At 43.1% G+C, this 20,797-nt stretch overlaps 2 protein-coding genes across 16 annotated transcripts in view; both read right to left on the minus strand.

Annotated features, from left to right (window-relative positions):
- Positions 1 to 1,916: 1,916 nt before the first annotated feature.
- CDC6 (cell division cycle 6) lies at positions 1,917 to 20,560 on the minus strand. 4 transcript variants are annotated; one of them, XM_047845884.1, is made up of 12 exons: positions 20,468 to 20,560; positions 11,781 to 11,968; positions 10,417 to 10,698; positions 10,094 to 10,293; positions 9,415 to 9,590; positions 8,903 to 9,009; positions 8,317 to 8,456; positions 7,326 to 7,426; positions 6,115 to 6,179; positions 3,713 to 3,915; positions 3,163 to 3,303; positions 1,917 to 2,623 (listed from the first exon to the last, which is right to left on the minus strand). In XM_047845884.1, the coding sequence occupies exons 2-12, from the start codon at positions 11,953 to 11,955 to the stop codon at positions 2,534 to 2,536; spliced, it is 1,680 nt and encodes a 559-aa protein (XP_047701840.1). In that variant the 5' UTR covers positions 11,956 to 11,968; positions 20,468 to 20,560; the 3' UTR covers positions 1,917 to 2,533. The 4 variants fall into 4 exon arrangements, with proteins under 4 accessions (XP_047701840.1, XP_047701839.1, XP_047701838.1 ...); XM_047845883.1 differs by lacking the exon at positions 20,468 to 20,560 and adding an exon at positions 19,587 to 19,695; XM_047845882.1 differs by lacking the exon at positions 20,468 to 20,560 and adding an exon at positions 12,728 to 13,087.
- Positions 15,851 to 20,797, minus strand: part of WIPF2 (WAS/WASL interacting protein family member 2) — a 50,150-nt gene continuing 45,203 nt past the window's right edge. For all 12 annotated transcript variants that reach the window (XM_047845891.1, XM_047845893.1, XM_047845887.1 and 9 more), the window contains one exon: positions 15,851 to 20,688. In XM_047845891.1, coding sequence (XP_047701847.1) covers positions 20,648 to 20,688 — 41 coding nt within the window. In that variant the 3' untranslated portion in view covers positions 15,851 to 20,647. The remainder of the gene's footprint in view (positions 20,689 to 20,797) is intronic.

The raw sequence follows: 20,797 nt of genomic DNA on the forward strand, positions 1-20,797 counted from the left end.
GAGCAGTGGATGGGGGGTGAGTAGCAAATAGAGCTCTGCCAATATTTTTGATCTCTGCGTAGCTTGGACCTCACACACTCTTGCCAGTTAGTTATCTACCCACAGGCAAGTCTTCACTGAGCCAGAAATGTCAGCGGCAGCTCTGGGGTTGAAACACACCAATTTTATTGTGTCTATGTTCTTTCCATGGCAATACCCATCAACACTCTACGGAAGCTTAATCTGCTTCTGTGAAGAAATATAAATCAGGATATAGACACACACCCCACCACCTTCAAGAGGAAGAATGTAGGTCAGCATCTTTGCCACTACTCTATGTGAAACAGGCTACAATCCTGGCAAAAACTAGTAACCACAAGTCCGGCCCATCCCTCTAAAAATCCCACTACCTTCCCATAGCTCTCAGCTTCAGTGAGAAACGCCAGTAAGAAAAGCACTTTCTTCCTCCTCTCAGTCTGCTCTCTGGCTGTCTGAATTACACTTAAGACTTCACTGACAAACATACATCAGCTTTTGCTCCCACAAGGGCAGTGGAAGCCAAGCAGGGACTCTAAGTCTGCTTCACGCATCATTGACAGAACCAACCCTGTTCCAATTGCTGAAGTCTTAAGAGCAGCAATGACCTAGAAATTGACAGTGGGGGGAGAACTGAAGGAAAGGAAACTAACAAACCAGTACACAAAAAACCCTATTTCCAAATACCAGGGGAAAGGGAGAGAAAAGAGGTAGAGGGGAAAGAAATTTCGCCCTTTTGAATCTGCAAATGCAATCTTGGCTCAGAGCCATGGAGGATACATAGCAGCCCCACTGCGAGTCAAGCCATGTTCCTGACTCAAGCCCTACAGTTAAGAGAAAGGCGCCAAGCCTCAAACACAACGAGGTGGGGAGGCCGCTCCTTTTTGGGCAGGATCCTACTGTGGACACAGAACAGACAGCAGCTGCCCACAGTGTGGAAACAAACTGTAAAGCAGTCACGTCTCTTAAGGCTGCAGCATCCAATAAAATGTAATTTAAATCAAGCCTCGCATCTGTTCTCAATCCCATTCAGTCTCTGCTTTCCATCAGCCTTCGGACAATCTTTGCAATTATGCTTGTTAACCCTTGTAGCCCCAGACACTCTCAGGCTTCTAGGTACAGAACTGTGTTTTCCACTTACAGATGACCCTCAGAGGGAGGGAGTAACCTGGTAAAGGTGAGAAGGCGAGAACGACATTCAGACTCTCACGTACAGACAATGCTCTGCCACACCCACCGGTGGGTAGTGTTCATTTCAGAGGGCTCTCTCTGCATGTCCTTCTTCTATCCCATACCATCTGCCGTGGCCCAGATCACATTACAAGGATACAGTGGGCAGCATGAATGAAACACTGGCCAACAGATCATTTGTACAATATCAAGTTCCCCAACTCAAGTCCTGTCCGAGAGGTAAAAGAGCTCAGTGAGCACAGACTTGGTCACTGGCTCTCAGACCATTCACATCGCACATGGTTTGCATTCCAAGCATCTGCTTGAGTTATAAAAGTATAGTAATCTCCCAAAGGGATCAAACTGGTTTTCTCCCCCTTCCCTCAAAACTACCCCAGCCCCAAGCCTGCAGTTTTAAGGTAGTCAGTGTTATAATGGTGCCCTCTGGTGTCCCCATCACAAATTACCATTGAATGCCACTGGAAACCAAATGAAGCAAAGGGAAGACTTGAGTAGCCACATGGATTAATTTATCTAATAAGACTGGAAAAATCTGAGGCTCAGATGAAAAGGCTCAGATGAAAATCCAACCCCAAACGAAAGCATCTGGAAACAAGTGGCTTCATCTGAGGGCAGCTAAGACTGTGGGACAGTTTGGGGAGAAATTTTCACATGGTTTTCTGAAACTCTGAGCTCTCTTGAAATGTGCATGCTTAAAAAGACAAAGGATGCAACTTGAAAATAAATATATTCACAATCCGTACAGTTACTGTCCCTTTACCACCCCCACGGCCTTGGGAGTGCCCAAGAAGCTCAATGAGTCTTTAAAATGTCACTGTGGAAGCACTTGCAACACAAACACAATATCCTCCAAAAAGAAAGAAATTCTTTGATCAAATCTCCAGATCTCCACGTGGACTTGCTTATTTTCCTACAACATCCTTTTTCTCTCTTCTTACTCTAGCCCCAAGGTTCTTTAAAATATGCCAATGTCTGAAGAAACTAAGAGGTAAATACAGGTACATTCCACAACATAAATCTTGTGTACTGCAATATAAGCATATTGGTTAGAGATACACAAGAGGTGGAGGTAGTGAATATAATTAAAAAAGGTCTACTTGGTAATTTTTAATGCATAAAATAAGACCCCAAATTATTATTCTGCACTAATATTCATGAATCCATAGATTAAAATTTATCAGTTTCATGTTAAAAAAAGGTCATATTGTTTTCACAAATTACCATTGAATGCCACTGAATGGATAAAGTACTAAAATGAAGACTCCATAGATCTCTAAATGCCAGCTGGATACTTTCAGGTAGCGTCATTAGTATAAAAGAAAAGAATTTAAGGCAATCCAGTAGCTAAGATATTTCCGATTAAAGCTTTGTCTTTCAGAGCATGCTCTACTTCCTTCTCTTCAATCTTCAAAGACACCTGGAAAGAAGAGAAAGGATTTTTCATGGTGGAGAACTCACAAAAGTCAAGTTTTTATTACACACATTTCTACCATGTTGAACTTCTGTCACAAGAGGCAAGAAGTCAATGGCCTGCAGAGAATGCTTCATTCATACCATTGCCCCATCCTCACAGATCTTTTTTTTTTTTTTTAATTTTTAAAAATGTTTATTTATTTTTGAGAAACAGAGTGCAAGCAGGGGAGGAGCAGAGAGGGAGTGACAGATCCAAAGCAGGCCCCAGGCTGTGAGCTGTCAGTACAGCTCAGACAAGGAGCTTGAAATCACGAACTACCAGATCGTGACCTGAGCTGAAGTGGGATCATGACCTGAGCTGAAGTCAGAGCTTAACCGACTGAGCCACTAGGTGCCCCCCATTCTCACAGATCTTTAACTCTACTTAACAAAAAAAATTATTTACCTAACTGTGGTCATATTTAAATCTTTACTTTAGCAAAAGGTAATCTCTCCAAAACATGACAATTAAAAGCATTATCACAAAGAAGCAGTTAGTTGTACCTTTGTGAAGCGGGTTTCCTTGTTTTTCTTTAATCCTAAAATGCCCCTGGCCTCCAAGAGCCCTGAAAGTGACAAACACTCTGACTGGTCCACAGCTGCCACCTGCTGTTTGCGACAGACGTTACTATAGGCTTCATGTAACTGGGAGGAATAAGGAAGAACAAAAGTTGTTTAAAAGTTCTATCTTTTGTAACTTTATAATCTTTTTTTTTTTTTTTTTAAATTGTGAGTTCGCATTTGTAGGTTATCTGAATACCCTAATTTTCCCTCTTTTCAATCAAATCCTCGAAGAGGCACACTGTAGACATTGCCAACAGACTGTACTGTAATGCAGGACAGGAGCTCTATATATTTCTTAGGGAGAGGAAGAAATGGAGAGGAGGAAATTAATGGGAAATTCTCAACCACAACCCAAGGGAAATAAAGCCAGTTGCCTTTTATATGGTACCAATATTTATTCTTGTTAAAAATCCATTTTTAATTCATATCAGCTGGAGCATAATAGGCCTTTTGGACAATATCTGCTCTGCAAAGCAGATTCTCAACTCACCTTCCCCAGAGTGACCTCTTTGATTTTCAGCTGCCTGGTCAAGAGCAGCAAAGAGCAGACCAATATCTTCTGCTGAAGGGGGAAGGAATCTTGTGCCCCTTCTTGGCTCAAAGTCATTCTGTTACCATCAACTTCTGAGATGACTTGGGATATGTGAATAAGACCAACCCTCTTGGGAACCAGTGACTCAGAGGGCGATTTACCTAAAAAGTAAATAAATCAAGCTTAATTAAAATTTTAAAATATCGTGTGCATTGAGACAGATAATACTAAGTTTTAGCTGAAAGAAATTCAAGCGCAGTCATGTGGTGGCAAAAGAGGAGGTTCCAACTCTGTGACTAGAAGCCAAAGGATGAGAGACAATGCTATCCTTAAAAATATGATGACTTGGAAAATTGGGTTTTCCTCTTTCTGGGTAGAACGGCAAGCTATTTTGTCCTGTGGAATGCAATTTAATGTCAGGGAGACAAAATCCACCTCAGGAAAGAAGGACTAGACAGAAAACTACTGTATTCTGCCTTGGAAGTTCTTAGTATCTTGAAGATGAAAAAGAACAGAACCTTAAGGCAAGGATGATTGTGCATGGTAATTAAGAAAGGAAAAAGAAATTGTAAGAATTACCTAATATCTTGAATCAAATGAGTGGCTAAATGTGGACAGTAAAGGGAATTCTACATCATTCTTCTAGATATCCTCCCCAAATAACCTTTGAGGTTTGGTTCACTTGCCTAAGCTGATCTACAATAGAGCAACACTTGAGAAAATGTCATTGGATATCTTAGCAGATAGCACCATCTCGGAGGCGGGAGGTTGGGGAACTGCCAACGAGATGCCTAGGACTGTGGCCTCATTGTTTGGACAGAGGAGGGATTTGCTCTGTAACAACCTTTGCCTAAGTTACTTCCTCAGACCACGTGCAGTCACCCCAAAGCAATTTGCTTCTATTTTGTTACCACAAATGGGATGCTGCTGTGAACTAGCGGTAGTAGAGAAACTGGAGATCACTGATCAAGTAGCTGAATCTTAAAGTTGAAAGGAATTTAGAGGTCTCTTCTTGCTTCCTACCCCAAACAATCCCAACCAGTGATCATCTATCCAGCTTTTGTTTGAATATCTTCAAAGCTAGGGAACCCACATATGTGTCAAAGAAGCCCAGTTACTGCTATTTACGAGAAAGTGCCTTCTTATATTTAGTTGAAATCAGCCTCCGTATAGCTTTCTGGAGCCATTAAAAGCTAATCACACATACCAGAGGTCAAAAGACAGGAGTGTAGTTAGTCTGATAATTTATGCCAGAAGCTTACAACCTCCTTTAGCTATGTGTGTGCCAGTGGTGCTCACAGGGGCACTGACAAGCCTAAATGTTATTGCTTGAGGAAAAGGAATAATCTGAAAAGTTAAAGAGAAACCAATAACCTAATCTATGCATTGGTATATATTACCTACCACTAATTAGCATACGCTCTGAATTTGGCTACTTCTGAAATATTTTTATTGATTTCCTTTCAACAAATTGATGAAAAGGAAGGGAGGAAGGGAGTGAAGGGGAGGGGGGAGAAAAAAGAAAAGAAAAGGAAAGGAAAGGAAAGGAAAGGAAAGGAAAGGAGAGAAGAGAAGAGAAGAGAAGAGAAGAGAAGAGAAGAGAAGAGAAGAGAAGAGAAGAGAAAGGAAAAGAAGAGAGAAAAGAAAAGAAAAGAGGGAAGGGAAGGGAAGAAAAGAAAGTGAGTTTTCTATGGAACTATAGTGCTAGAAACAATTTTGATAACTCTCAACCACTGCAAGAGTGAAAGAGGAAACAATCAAATCGGACTGTCTTGTTTCTAAAGGTTAACACTGGATATTAAAATACTGACAAGATACATAGTTCAGGGCCATTTTACATCCGCCATGACTAAGAGAACAAAGCTAACGGAAAGGAAAATTAATTTTGTCATTTTTCTAACAGCCCACTGTAGCAATATCATGTTTGTATCTTCACCCTCCTACACATGTGTAAAGGCTTGAGATATCCCAAGTTGAACTAGATTCTCTCACTGTCTGACTCTTATTTACTGGGCTTTCTTTTCACCTATATCAAGACCTAAAGTGCACTCAACACAAGAACCCAGAGAGAAGCTGGGCAAGCCGTATTGTCTACAATTTTCATTTCTAGAGTTTAGAAAGAAAACTTACTATGACCCAGCCATTTCTATAACACCCTGGGGAGCTCATTTCCAGCAATGCATGGACTACAGTACTGACAGGCCAGACTCAAGTAAAGTAGATGAAATTGACCAAAAACAGAGAATACAGAACAGGATAAGTGTGGATTTAACTGTGTTCATTTCATCTTTCTACCCCTTTCCTCAGAAAAGTTAAGCTTCCAATTATAAAGGAAGACGGGAAGGAGATAAACTACTTACATTCAGACAGCGGTTTGAGGATAGTCTGGCTTTTGACATCTGACTCTACAATTTCAATAGCTCTCCTATAAAAAAATATTTCTAAAATTAATTTAGGCGGAGCCAAACCAAACACCACACCAAACCACCAAGCTCAAAAACAGACACATGTTTTATAATTTCAAAGCCCCTAAATGAAGCTGGGTTATGTCTCAGCTAAAGGGGACTTAATTGCCTTGAAATAATTTCATGGACCAGGGAATCTGAGAAACTTCAACACTATATGGTTTCCTCTTATAGATGCCAAGTAGGTCATCATACATGTGGCCAATAATAACATTCTGAACAAGGAAAAAATGTCATGGATAGGAGAGGATATGTGGGTGGGTGACTGACTACAGAGAGCCAGTACCACCCATACGCACTAGAGCTAAAAGGGGAGTCCTTGGCTACATATACATATGATACATGTAGGCTAAACCACACCAGCCTACATGACAATTGCTCATAGTTGCAGTCTTTACCCAACTAGTTTGCTGACTAGAGGAAACTTTCAAATCCAGGATCATGCCATCTAGCAATAGGCAGAGCTTACTCTCCCACTGCTGTCTCCAAAGTACTTTGCCCACAGGAAGCCATAAGCCAGGCCTGGATCTTTTGCATGGCAGTAGGGGGAGGTTGGACCAGCGGGCCAACACAGCAAGTATCATTTTAATGGACCCAGTGTCCCTACTGGGAAGGAAGAAATTTCATCAGTCAGCACAGAGGCTTTCCCCAGCAGGAGGGGCAGAGGATGGGAAGGGAGAGAGAGGTCTAGAGTACAACTGTGGGGGACCACCAACAGGAGGAAGGGGTGCTCACAAAAGGAAAGGAAGGAAAAAAAAGTCTAAAGGCAAAGATGGTTCAGGTCCATAAATAAACCTGCTTGAGACCAGCTAATGGAAAAGTAAACTGGAGTCTTTTTTAATACAAATGTAATTAACCAATCTATAATCACCACAGGGAGTGCCAGCAACATCTCATTTGTTTCTCCCTCTGTAGGTAATGGACTGATAATGTTTCAGACATTAACACGGTGGAAATGCAGAGCTCCCCACTGAGAAACAAGTTCTCCTTTCTGAGTGTAAAAAGTGGCAGAATGCAGCCTCTTAAGCCACATTCACTTGAGTTACATGAGACAATTAACATCATTTCTTTTTTTAATAAAAGTAGCCGACAGTGCCATAACTCACCTGCAAACATCTAGTGCTTTTCGAACATCTCCTGAAACAGCAGAGACTTTTCGGGCACAGAATTGAATTGCAGCATTGTCCAGAACCTGATCTCTAGATACCTTTGGACAAGACATAGGGGATGACAACATGAAGTATAATATTCCCCCTCTCTGTAATTTAGGTCCCTGATATACATATTTTCATGTTAAGTCTAAACTTGACTGGCCACCCTTTAGGATCTAAGAGATGCCTTTTTTGCTCATAAAGTAAATGGAAATTTCACACATTGAAGCATTCTGTAAGCATGTACTTGAGGTTCATGAATGGGGAAAAAAAGCAATCAGAAATTAGCAAAACTAAACTAAACTAAACTAAAATCTATTTGGTCATTTTCAAGAGAAAGTTTTTTTCATAGGCCCTATTTTTAAAGGCCATTTAAAAAGGATTGAGGGGCAGGGTGCCTGGGTGGCTCAGCCGGTTGAGCATCCGACTTCTGCTCAGGTCATATCTTGAGGTTTGTGTGAGTTCGAGTCCCACAACAGACTCTGTGCTGGCAGCTCAGAGCCTGGAGCCTGCTTCAGAGTCTGTGTCTCCTCCTCTCTCTGCCCCGCCCATGCTCATGCTCTGTCTCTCAATAATAAATAAACATTGAAAAAATTTCTTTTAAAGGATTAAGGGCACTTGGCTGGCTCACTCAGAAGAGCATGATCTTAGGGTCATGAGTCTGAGCTCCACATTGGGTGTAGAGATTACTACAAATACATAAACTTGAAAAAAAAGAGGAAAAAACAGTATTGAGTGATTCTTCTCTTATTTTTATTCCAACACTGAGGCACCCAATAAACGGAGACTTGGGTGGAAATTCATATAAAAATGTTCTCACTATGGCCCACCAGAGCTCCCTGCTAAGGAAAGCAATCTAAGCAAAAATATTTTAGAATGACTGTTAGGCTTCCCCTCCAGAGCTGATCCAAGGGATACATAATGTGGTACAGTAGGTGGGACTTACCAGATCAAGCCGATCCTGCAAGATAGCAGCTATCTGATTTTTGGTATAAGGTGGGAAGTTCAACAGCTGTGGCTTACATTTTTCTCTAGCTTGAAGCCTCGGCAGAATTCTGTCCGTGAGATCCAGGGTATTAGCAATACCTGAGGAGATAAATACTACCAATCATCACGGTCAAATCACCTATAAGGAAAACTAAACCCTTTGAAAGCTGAACAAGATTTCTAGTTATAATCCAGCATTCTAACTGTTGCTTCTCACTTGCCACCCACCCTCCACCCATACTTATTAGGTAAGATGTACACAGTCACCTTAGAATGCTCTGTTCAAGTTAGGTTTAGAATTGTTCACTAATAAATAGGACCAGATAGTCCAAAAATCAGCGGTCTCTGAAATGAAGTATTATAGCATTTCTATTCAGACTTCACAAAACTGATTTTAGGTTAAAACTACTATTATTTTGTAGTAACTTTCATTTTGATAAGAAAGCAGAAAGCTGGCTTGACATAAAATAGGTGATAGATAAGATGAAGCGATTAAAAAAGAATTCTTTAGAACCATCCTGTAACATTAGCAACTGAACACTAACCAATCAGCACCAATCGAGAATTGCTTAACCATGGCCATTCGAACAGCGTGTACAACACATCCTGCCCTTTGCTGTCCAGCTGATCCACCTCGTCCAACACCAACACACTACATATAAAGAGAAGTGATTAGTATCCATGTTCACCTTAACTCTCCAATCTGTGAGATCTGGGCTGACTCAAGTCACATTCCTACAGCTGACACCAGTTTGGAGGTCATAAGCTGTCCTCTCTCCAGTCACTGTTACAACGATAACCCCCCACCATCACATAAAAGTAACATACAGGTTTTTCAAGCAATTAGTTTAAAAACATTTTTTCCAATTTAAAATTAGAACGTGTATTTTCCCTCTCTTCTTTCCCTTTAAGCATATGTAACTACCTCTTGTACAGCAAATATAGGAAATGTTCTTTTTTTATACAAACTGATAAATTCAAGAGACTAGAATATGAGTTTGTGGGCAACAGACCTTGCAGATTTTTATAGAACAACATGCAGCAGAGCAATACTTACATCATGGGGCCCTTCTCTGCAGTCATATGGTTTTCCAGTTTCTTCATCATGTCCTTCCCAGCTGGCCTGCATACTTCTTCCTGACAAATCTCCTGAGCAATAGCTGGGAATACAGCCTGGGCAGTCCTCAAGGACATGCAATTCAGCATGATAGTTTTAAAGCCTTTCAGTTCCTTCTAGAAAAATGCAAACATGAGAGATATTTTGCCCTCAGATAAAGGTTTGATGGGACCTAAAGCGTCTTTGAGGAGTTAAATGCATGTAAGAGAATAAGTTCTACTTTCATTTAGAAAGATTGAGACAATGATGGGGCGCCTGGGTGGCTCAGTCGGTTAAGCGGCTGACTTCAGCTCAGGTCATGATCTCGCGGTCCGTGAGTTCGAGCCCCGTGTCGGGCTCTGTGCTGACAGCTCAGAGCCTGGAGCCTGTTTCGGATTCTGTGTCTCCCTCTCTCTCTGACCCTCCCCCGTTCATGCTCTGTCTCTCTCTGTCTCAAAAATAAATAAACGTTAAAAAAAAAAATTAAAAAAAAAAAAAAAAAGAAAGATTTAGACAATGAAACTAAAAACATCTTATTTGAGGGAAGACTTCAATCTCCTAAGCATGTCTACTTTTTCTTAACCCTTAATAACCAAGTATCATTTTAGCAAGAGCTTCATATTTCAGACTTTCAGTGTACCTTGAGGTCTTGCAGAATTCGGCTTAAACAGGCAGTTTTTCCAGTTCCAGGAGGACCAGAAAGATAAAGACTTCCAGCTTTTTTCCCACAGATGTGCTCCCTCAGGAAATTCCTGATGACATTCATCTCCTTTTCCCTGGCAGGCAGCCGATCTGGGACAGCTGTATTCAGGACCAGCTTTGCTTGCTGGTAGCAAGTGCCTGTGTCAAACGTGAAAGGACAATTAGATACAACAGAGGAGACTAAGAAGATCCACTGGGTTTCATCTGGAGTCACCAGCTTGTTTATGAGGCTGTACTAACAGCTGACATGTAAGAACGAACCTTCTTGCTTGAACAGTCTCATACATGCAGATTCTTTCTCCAGTGGACATCTCTGCTCAGAATTTGTTGTAATCTCTTGACCTTTTCGAACTGAGGAATGTATTTTGTTTTGGTGAACTCTGGCTTGTTCTCTTTTGCTAGGAGACTTAATTGTCAGCTGATTGTCAAACACCAATCTGCGCCCCTTAGGTGTATGGAAGCGAGGGGGGCCATTCTCTTTTTTGCCTTGTTTTGGTGGAGAACAGGGTGGCAAATGGGGAGTGTTGCACAGATTATCATCACCTGAAATATATTAAAATCAAAATATGGTCATTCATAGTAGTGGATAGTAAAAGGACTTGGAACATCTCTGCTTTTCTCAGCAAGAGTCAAATTTCCATAATCAAAACCACCAAAATAAAATGCCTCTCATCTAGAAGCAAATACTGGCCACCAGATGGCACACTGAATCTTACTACTATTTGGCAGAAAGCAAACGGGTTTAGTGGGATGAAATTTTTAACATTGCTCTAAAACAAGGTTTGTCAGTCTTGGCACCATTGAGATCTTGGACCAAATAATTCTTGTAGGGAGCTATCCTGTGCATTGTAGAATGTTCAGCAGCATCCCTGGCCTTTATCCACTATGCCACTCCCTCAATTGTGACAACCAAAAATGTCTTTAGATACTGCCACATCACCCTTCATTTAAAAACAAAAAAATAAAAAAAGATCTAAAACAAGACAGGATTACCAACTACTGTTCTAAAACAATCTTCTATTATTTTGCTTCTATTAATTTCACCATTAATGAGGTGAAAGCTTCAAAATACCATATAAATAACTGCAAGGTCATTTAAAACACTGACGACTAAGTTCAAAATTAAGGAACTGAATACCAGAACTGTTAAGCAGTTCAGAAAGTGACCTCAACACGGAGCTTAACTCTGAAGTTCAGTAAATGAATTTGGCAACTATTTTGAAAATAACCAAAGTGAACAGAGTAGTCTTTTTTTTTTAACTAGTTTAAGAACACAGTGGTCTTAAATGAACTTAGGAAGCTGCTTCAAAGGACTAGGCATCTTATTGTTGAGGAAAGAGAGGTCAAGAGCTACCAGGCACAGGGCGCCTGGGTGGCTCCATCAGTTGAACACCCGACTCTTGATTTGGGCTCAGGTCATGATCCCAGGGTGGTGGGAATCAAACCCCGAGTGGGGCTCTGTGCTGAGCGTGGAGCCTGCTTAAGATTCTCTCTCTCCCTCTGCCCCTTCCCCCCACTCATGCTTTCTCTCTCTCTCTCTCTCTCTCTCTCTCTCTCTCTCTCTCAAACTAAACAAACAAAGAGCTACCAGGCAAAAAGTTGTACTTCTATAATGGATAGCTTACCAAGACGTTTTCTGGGGCTGAGAGGCAGAATTTTTACAGAAGAACTGCGTGAGGCCTGGACATTGGTCAGTTCTAGTTTGGTGTCACCAGAAGTTTTAGCTTTGTCCAATGTCCGAGACAGCTTCTTTTTTGGAAAACTGATTGTAGCCTGTGACTGGGATCGGGTTTGAGGCATGATGGCAACACAGCTGGGTACAAAAAAAGGGAACAGGGCAATCTGTCAATATGTAAAAAATGAAGGAAAAGTAGCTAACATGGAATTTATAACGATGAGCAACATTTCATAAGTAAATTATGTGATAACAATATTTTAGCATTCAGTTCTACTTCACATCCAAATCTGAGCAATAATAACAAACACTTGCTGTCTACCTACTACGTGTAAGACGCCGTTATAAGCATTTTATTTTCACTTTAAGGAATCTCTACACCCAGCGTGGAGCTCCGACTCATGACCCCTGAGATCACAAGTCGCATGCTCTAGGGACAGAGCCAGCTCGGGGCCCCTTAGGCACTGACTCATTTAAGTTTTACACACTAGAGGTCGGCACTCTTACTATTCTTATTTTACAGAGGAGAAAACTCAGAGGCACAAAAGCCCAAAGTCATAGCAGGCCAGGCATTCTGGCTCCAGAGCCCAAATTCTTAACCACTTGAGTGATGCAATAAAAAGTTTATCTTAACTGACTTCTACAGGACTTCTAATTCCCTCACTCCGGGCACGGGGTGTGTCTTTATCACCAGGTTGGCCCAGCACCCTGACATATATACGGTCTTCCCTCCACCCTGCACTCAGTCCTCACGCCACACCTTCTCAACCCCACTCCGAAACATCTCCCTCCTTCGACATTCAGCCCCTTTATTCCACGCACGACTGCCAGGCTACTCCCTTCTCTTACTCCGACCCCAGACCTCCGGCGATCTGAGCTCTTCTCCCCTCACTTCACCTCGAGCCTCAGGGGGAAGCAGCGGCCCTCGCCGTAGCCGCTCTCCCACCTCCGCTGCCTCCTGGGTCCTAGGCCTCCCCGAGCAATCCTCTCCTCTCCACCTCACAAGGCTGAGTACCTCAGTGCTGGCTCTTTTTCACGTCTCTCGCACACGGCTTCTGGGATTCTTCAGGGCAAGTTCCGGAATAAACTACACACCAGCTGCAGTAAAGCCCAGACGCACTCGCGCCAAATCTGCAAAGCCGCAGCTTTACCGCCTCCCGCCAAAGCCCGACCAGGCTTCTGATTGGCTGTCGCTAGAGCGCCGCGCGCCTTGGCCCACGCCCCCTCCTTCATTTCCAATCCAGTCGGAAGGACCACAACCAATAAGAGAGCCCCAGATCTCAGAGCCACTGCCAGGCCACGCCCATCGAGCAGAGAGGGATTCTACATCCGGGGCCTCCGCGGAAAGACGCAAGGTTGCGGAGGGAGCGATTCTGGGTAAGGCAAACCGAGCCGGCCGCAAAGGGCAGCGGGAAGTGTAGTCTTAGCTGCAACACGACTCTGTTTCCATGCTCATTTTTCCGTGGGAGGTGTAGAGATGTGGTTGCCCCTTCTCACTGGCGCGCGTACCCATTTTCATTATCCTAATGGTATGCATTTTCAGAGACCTACTACCTGTCATGACAGGGGAAGAAGGGGCAGTTCTGTGTGCCAGGCGTGATACTAGGCGCTTTACTTACCTAATGTTCAACCTGCAAGTCACAAAGCGAATGTGCAGAGGGTTAGAGGTCACAGCATCTTGGTGGCGATGAAGAGCTTAGGACCCAGATTTCCTGACACCCAAACCGAGGTTTTTTTTGTAAAGCTCTACACATACATAAATAAATACACTACACTCCAATCGCAGTATCTCCTTGATTTGTGTTTCAAAGATAAGAAATAGGGCCAGGCCTTTGCTTTCGTTAAAAATAACATCCTGTGCACCTTCTTATCAATTCCATTAATCCACACCTTGTGGGGAGCTGAGAGAATTATGGACCCTTAATTTTAAAACCTTATTTTATGGCTAAACACTGGGGTTTCAGGGCCAGAGAAGACCCCTATAGAAGAAGAGGCAAGCTGAGCTTTTAATGAAAAATATAAATTAAAGGAGTAATTTACAGGCCGGCTTCCAAAGCTAATAACCTCAGGTTCCCTTGAAGGCCAAAACCCAATTCTAGGTGATGGCAGGCATTTGTCTTTCATTCTTTAGTTTCAAATGAAATAGAGCAATGAAGCTGAGAAATAGGAACCAATGGTATTACAATCATCAGTTAATTATAATTAGTTCATACAGGAGATAAAGCACAAATACTGAGTGTTTAAGTGTATGCCAGGCACTGAGCCCACCTATTATCACCTTACTCTCACAAACATCGCATTAAATTGGTGTTATTTTCGTTTTGCAAATGAGGAAACTGAAATAGAGGGCTTGAGTAAATTTGCCCAAAGTCACACAACCAGTAAGTGGAAAAACTGGCATTTGAACTCAGGAAGTCTGACAGGAGATCAAATTCTTGATCACTTAAATACAGGGGGAGGTATTAGATGCAGGTCCTAAGTAAGAAACCTTCTGTGTACTTCTAAATAGGAAGGGAGGGGGGTGCTTAGTTGGCTCAGTCACAAGAGCTTATGACTCCATCTCTGGCCATGAGTTCAAGCCCCACGTGGGGTGTAGAGATCACTTAAATAAAACTTCAAAAGTAAATAAATAGGAAGAGATGGTGAAGGAGCACATTTTGGGAAGGCTCTCTAGGAGCTGGAAACCCTAAGTGGAGAGACTAACTGACGTGAATGGAAAAAGTGTTACCGTAGAATGGAGGCTTTTTGACTTGATGGTATTTCCGATCTCTTAATAGAGCGATAGAACCCAGGAAGCAACATTTACTGTTCATGTATTTTGATAACCTGGCCACCTAAGAACTGTCCTTAATAACCTGAAATGGAAACATGTGTCCAGCCAGCTTTAAGGGGTAGTGGCAAACAACCTCCCTCAGTTACAGTGGGCTAGAGGGAGCCCAGGAAGCAATGAGTACTTAATATACACATCTTGCAGGCTATGAAAACACTCACCAAGAAGAAAAACAATGGTCCAAAATAAGCCTACAAGATTAAATGACCACCGTGGAAGCAGGCAGAGAATCACAGAATGTCTGGATTGAAAGGTCCCTAAAAGGTTACCTACATGAAGCTCTCTCTTTCCGATACTACAGGAACATGCTGCACATGCCACCAGTTTCTTGCTTCTGTGCCTCTGTCCTTGCTGTTTCCTCTGTGTGGAATGCCACACACCATCCTCCCTCCCTGGCTGTCATAAAGCCTTTTAATAACCTACATAGGTTTCTCCTGGCAGCTGTCCTGAAGTGTCCTCCTAGACTCTGAGCTCCCTGGAGGCAAAGACCGTGTCCTATTCATCTTCATATTGTAGGTCCCTGGCAGAGTAAAGTATACAATACGGGCCTGCTGAAAGAACGGAAAGGACATTCCTGCCAACTGGATATCCACCTTTTTCATGAACACTTTTTGTGGCTGGATAGCATAGAGTCCTTTAAATTTCACACCCCATAACCTAGGAGTGGAAAATTAATTCAATTATGTGTAAAAATGATCCAGACTGGGCTCCAGTGCTGTCATGATGTCAGACGTGAAGCATTTCCCTGTAGTTCTCCTCTGGGGTGGTTAGGGTCCTGAGGTTGACATTTTCCTTCTCTTACCTCTGTCTGCAGAGTAACAGAAGTCAGAGGCAGGCAGCATCCTTGCAGCTGTGGCTGGTTGGGGCCAGGAAATACTTAAACAGGCACATTCACAGTAAGCAGCTGTGTCTCAGTAATAATGACAGTTGACACACTGGAGTCCTTATCACCTGCTTAACTGATAACACAGTAGCATGAGGGAAGGAATCAAATCACACTGGAAGGACCCATCCAGTGCACCACATCCTTGTGTGTGCACCCATGCGTGCACACACACACACACACACACACACAGACTAGCAATACCATCTCAACAGGACAGAGAAAACCTTACAGGGTTAGGAAGTGAAGCTGAGGGTCATTCACACAAAATCTATTTGAGGGCTATTTAAAGTCACAGGAGGAACAATTAAATCAATAAATAGGTAGTTTATTAATCATATTAATAACAATGATGGGTCAAATAATCAGGGATTCAGCCAATCTGTTAAGTATGGATGAAAATGAAAGGAGGCCTTTCCCCCCTCCCTCTCACATGTTTTCATATCTAAAATTATGTGAAAGTGATTCATACACACACCCATAATGAATCAGTATGGGAAATAATTTCAAGACCTTTCCTAGTGATGAAAAGTGCAAGGTAAGCTCATTAACTCTTGGTGGTGATTATGTCAGCTGACCACAGTAAGCAGAGAATGTCTGGTTCAGTTTTTACACCCCAAGTCAAAGTTCAAGAAAGCCAGCTAAGATTTCAATGCAAAAAGCAGGAAAGGGAAAAAAAAAACCAATAAAAAGAGACACGCATAGTCTGTCTGCTCTGCCCCCACCTTTTCTTCCATACCTCAGTCTGAGACTGCCATGCAGCACAGGTAGAAAGAAGCTTAAGAGATAGAAGGAGAGGACAAGGCCAGAGCATCTCCTGGGTCCCCTGAAATCAGGTAGGTGGCAAACATTGATGACCAAATCTATCAGAATCACCCAGGTGAGCATGGCTAATGAACTGTGGTATTCAAAACAGCAGGAGGGGAGGAGGGAAAACCCCTCCAGCTACCAGATGCTTCCACCCAAGTCAGTGCATCTACCTTCTCAGAGGTCCTAGTCAAACCACTACACTCACTGGAGGCAACGGATTTTCTCCCCTCTCTACGCCACCACTTGAGGCGGCGTTCCAGACAAGAGTACACAGTTTTCAGGTTTTTGTTTTTGTTTTTAGCAAGGTTTAATTAAACTGCACGGCATCCAGAAGAAAGAAATGTACCAAAGAATCCAACCTGAGACCAGACTATACATTGTGGGGAGGGAGGGGGCAAAATCACTGCTAACTGGGTGAGGGAGCACTGTAATTGGAGTAGAACTCCAAAATAAGTCATACAATAAATTATTTTTTAAAAAGAAAATAAACTGACCCACACGCAAAGATGGACAGACACACACACTCACGCACGCCACACATGTCACTCTAGTCTTTTATTCAGTGTTGACTATGACTTTCACACTGGTCCCCGTGGGAAAGGACAAAGGTTAGACATGAGAAAAGAAGGCTTGGCCCCTCTGCCACCAGTGGAATGAGATTTAAGACAATTAGAGGAAACCCACTAAGCTGTTAGAAACAAGAGTAGAAAGAAGGAAACAGCAGTTATCAAGGAAGATTTTAATTGCTTCAAAGGGAGAGAGGAAGAAAGCAGAGAACTTTAACACAAGTAAAGGCACAATGACCGTGGAGTTGAATGGAACCAAATCCTTCCTTCAGTTAAAGTTATCCTTCTTTTTGTATGTATCTTGAAGGTGGCTGTAATTTTGTTACATTTTGCTTTTAAGAGATGAGTCTTGAAGGCAGACTTGTAATGCCTTCCATTCCCTAAATCAGGGTGTCTTACAGAAAGCCACCTTGACCACATGGCCAGGGACTGAGATTCAGTAGGGAAAGAAAGGCTACAACTGGAATGTGAAGAATTGGATTTGCAGTTGATCGTAGGTTGGGTTTCCAGAAGGACAGACAGCTCAGTGTAGTGCCATCAAAGGGCCTCAGATGCCCTGTACTCCACCCCCAGAGCTTTGCGGAAGGGAAGGACCCTGGAGTCACATTTCTCCCCCACTCCCATAAGCACTCAGCCTACAGATTATTTCAAGTGATCAGGAGAATTAAAACACACCCCAACCCTGAGTTGCTCTGTAGCAAGTCTATTTACAATTTTTTCTCACCTCTCCCTGGAGGTAAATCTGGGCTTCAAGTTGGGAAGCTGTCGGGGGAGGGAAGCCCCCAGTGCAATGGCCAGCGGCTAGTCTCCTTGCGTTTGCCAGTTAGGAGTGCTGGGATGCATTTCTGGAGACAGCAGCCTCACATCCATCAGGTGGGGTAGCCCTAAACCCACACTCTGGGAGCCCAGGCTGTGAGGATGATAGGGTTCTGCAGCTGGAGGAAATCCCCACAACAGAAAAAAACCATACCTGGAATATCAAAGTGATTCGATCCAGGTCTGGTGACCAAAAAAGAGGGAAGAGGGGCATCTAGCTCATTTAAAAACCTGGAAGCCACTGCTCTGCTTCCCAGAAAGGGTGGAAAGAAACAATTAAGTTTTTCCCACTAGAGAAAAACATCATAAAACCAAACCCGCACAAGGGCTTTTAACACAGATTCCTGATGCTTAGTTAGGCAATGTCTCTTCCTTCTGGGAGGGAATAAGGGGGTTAATGGGACTGGGCAATAGTCTCAACATGAGACCACCCAATCTTCCACTGAAGAGACAAAATTCCCACAAGCAGATAAAAAGAGCAGTTTAAAAGGTGAGAAGTTTTAGTGCTCTTGCAGCCAGCCCACCTTAAATCTATTTTACAAGCTTTTTACAACATATAAAATAGATCAATAACTATGAGGATCACATTCCCATTCTTCAATAGTAAATATACATGACAATAAATCTGTTATTAACAGAGGGACCAAATAACGTATAAGGCAAAAGACATTTAAATAGGTACTGTGCCATCAACATGCTCTCAAGAAGAAAATCCCTCTGATTAGATCTAGGCCCAGGCCTTTTTTCATGAGGCCAAGAAAATGAGAATACAATCAATACCCATGTGACACAGCCCAAATGCTGGGGAATATGAGGGACAGCAGGTCACAGAGGAGGAAGATTATCAGCCCCAATGAAAAGCTGGGGTTTGGCTTTTACTTGTGATACTCATTTTGATGCTCTATGTTTGAGTAAAGGAGGGAAAAAAAAGATATACTTTGATAACAGTGTACAAAAGGCATCAACTCCCATTTCAAAAACAAATGGGAAGACTTCACAGTCCAAGTTCAGTAACTGGTCAGCATCTCCCTGGAACTCTGCTGCAGAATTAATTCTTGTAACTCTTTTTCCCTCCACTAGTGCCCTGTCTCAGCTATCCTGGCTTCAGGATGCTAGGGATATACTGCTGGGAGGTAACTGCTAACAGATTTGAAAATAAAAACAATAAAGAGAATGATTAGAAAAGTTTGGTGACAGACCTCACCATGGTTTGTCCCAAGGGCCAATGTAGTCCAGGGGATGGCAGAGGATAGCAGACCCCATACAAATAACCCAAGTTGAGAGCTCTCCCATCTAGCACTGGGAATCCCAGACTTGGGTTTCACTGGGCACCAGGCACAGATCCTTAGTCTGTGATCTAACAGATTAGAGAGGTCCCTAAGGCAGTTTAAGCCTGTTGATGTACCTGGTGATAATTTTTAATTGACTCTCCCCATCCATTTCAAAGAATAGCCCTGGCTCTCCTGCTCTAACTCCAAGCTTTGAGCAGTCTCTGCACTTGGCAAGAGCTGTAGCAAACCAAACCAACCCATGTGTAGAACCCAGGAGCCCCATCCTGCTGCTGGAGAATGGTGAAGTCCCTGTCGCACCATCCAAGCTCAGTTCCCACCTAGATTGGGACCCATTTCCTCTGTCCCCTTTAACCAGGACTGGAAGACAAAGAAACATATTGCTGACTGCCAAGGAAGATCAATTGGACTGAAGCACACCTCACCAAAGTCTTTGTGCTTCTTGGCACAGAGGAATCTTTGACTATCCCCATAAGCTTCCTCACCCTTCTCTATTTGGTTGTATAACCCCTTCAGTCTTGGGAAGGCAAGAGTGGTGGAGAAAGGAACAGAAAGAACATACTCAGCCAGATGGGCTGTGAACTTTGGAATAAGTTGGCCTTAAAGTCCTTCGAAGTCCACAGAGCTGATCCCTTCCATGAGGTGCTTCACCCTTCCCTTGTCATCCTGGAGCACCCATGAGGGGCTGAAGTTTCTGAGCAGGACTAAAAGGGCCAGGTGTCAAGGCCAAGGCCTTATCTTCCCATCTCCCATTGCAGGTTTTTGGAGTAGGTGAATCTGTAATGAACGAAAAAATGGGACTTTTCTCTTGAGGGAGTGGGCAGTGCAGAGAGGAAAAACATCCCTCAGCCTCAGCACCCTGAGGAAATGGGCAGGGATTCCCAGAGGATGCAAATGGCTCCTGGTCCCTTTGCTGCACAGAAACTGACTAGCTCTAAAAGGATCCCCAGTTTATTTCACCCTCTCTTCTTATTAGATGTTTAGTTCAACTGATTAGTATTTAGTATTTGTAATATCCAACTTCTCCCTGGGGTGGTGGCATGGGGTGGGGTGAAAACAAAACCAAAATACCCCTAAAAAGAAAGCAGAACCGTTTCTTTGCCCTTTTTTCAAACATGACCTTTAAAACAGATCACTTTTCTGCAAATTCCTTTCCTGTTTCACTAAAAATGCCCACCCCCCAGAAGTCCTGGCCATGCCAGCCTCCTGAATGATGAAATAGAATATACTCGCCAAGCTTCTCCCACTGTGGGTAGGAGAAGGTAGGAGTACCATTCTCCACCCTGCTCCAACAATGAGTTCATTCATCACAACAAGGCACCTTTCCCCAAAAGGAAAGCAGGAGACATGGAAGCTTTTTCCTCATCTGGCTAGCAGGGCTTGCAAGAGGAGGGATGGATGCAGGGTTTGAGACCCTCCTGTCAATATAAAGAGTCCAATCACCGAGTCTAGAGACGAGATGCATAGATGGAGGTGAGTGGGGAGGACGCTTGGTGTCTAGAGGTGGGTTGCACTGGAGAAACACGTCAGGAGCTCTCATGCAGGTTTCAGGGGAATGGAAAGGACCATCTGAGCACAGGAGAGGGTCCATCCTTATCCTGAGGAACAGGACCAAGCCAGGCTTCACCTGAGAATGGGTGGCAGAGGTGGGGCTCCACGGGCAGCTGAAAAATATAAAAATGAAAACCACATACAGAAGGTCAACCACCAGACCCTGAATAACCCAAACATTCCTGAAATAAGAGACAGGCTCTTAAAGCTAACCTTTAAAAT

This window comes from Prionailurus viverrinus, unplaced genomic scaffold (genome assembly GCF_022837055.1).
Source record: "Prionailurus viverrinus isolate Anna unplaced genomic scaffold, UM_Priviv_1.0 scaffold_35, whole genome shotgun sequence".
NCBI classification, from domain to species: Eukaryota; Metazoa; Chordata; class Mammalia; order Carnivora; family Felidae; genus Prionailurus; species Prionailurus viverrinus.

Coding starts and splice junctions, on each gene's coding strand:
- CDC6 (XM_047845884.1), bottom strand. CDS start 11,955: ATGCCTCAAACCCGATCCCAGTCACAGGCTACAATCAGTTTTCCAAAA. Junction 9,591..10,093: donor GAATTCTGCAAGACCTCAAG/GTACACTGAAAG, acceptor GCATTTTTCTAG/AAGGAACTGAAAGGCTTTAA. Junction 2,624..3,162: donor AGGAAACCCGCTTCACAAAG/GTACAACTAACT, acceptor TCTTCTTTCCAG/GTGTCTTTGAAGATTGAAGA.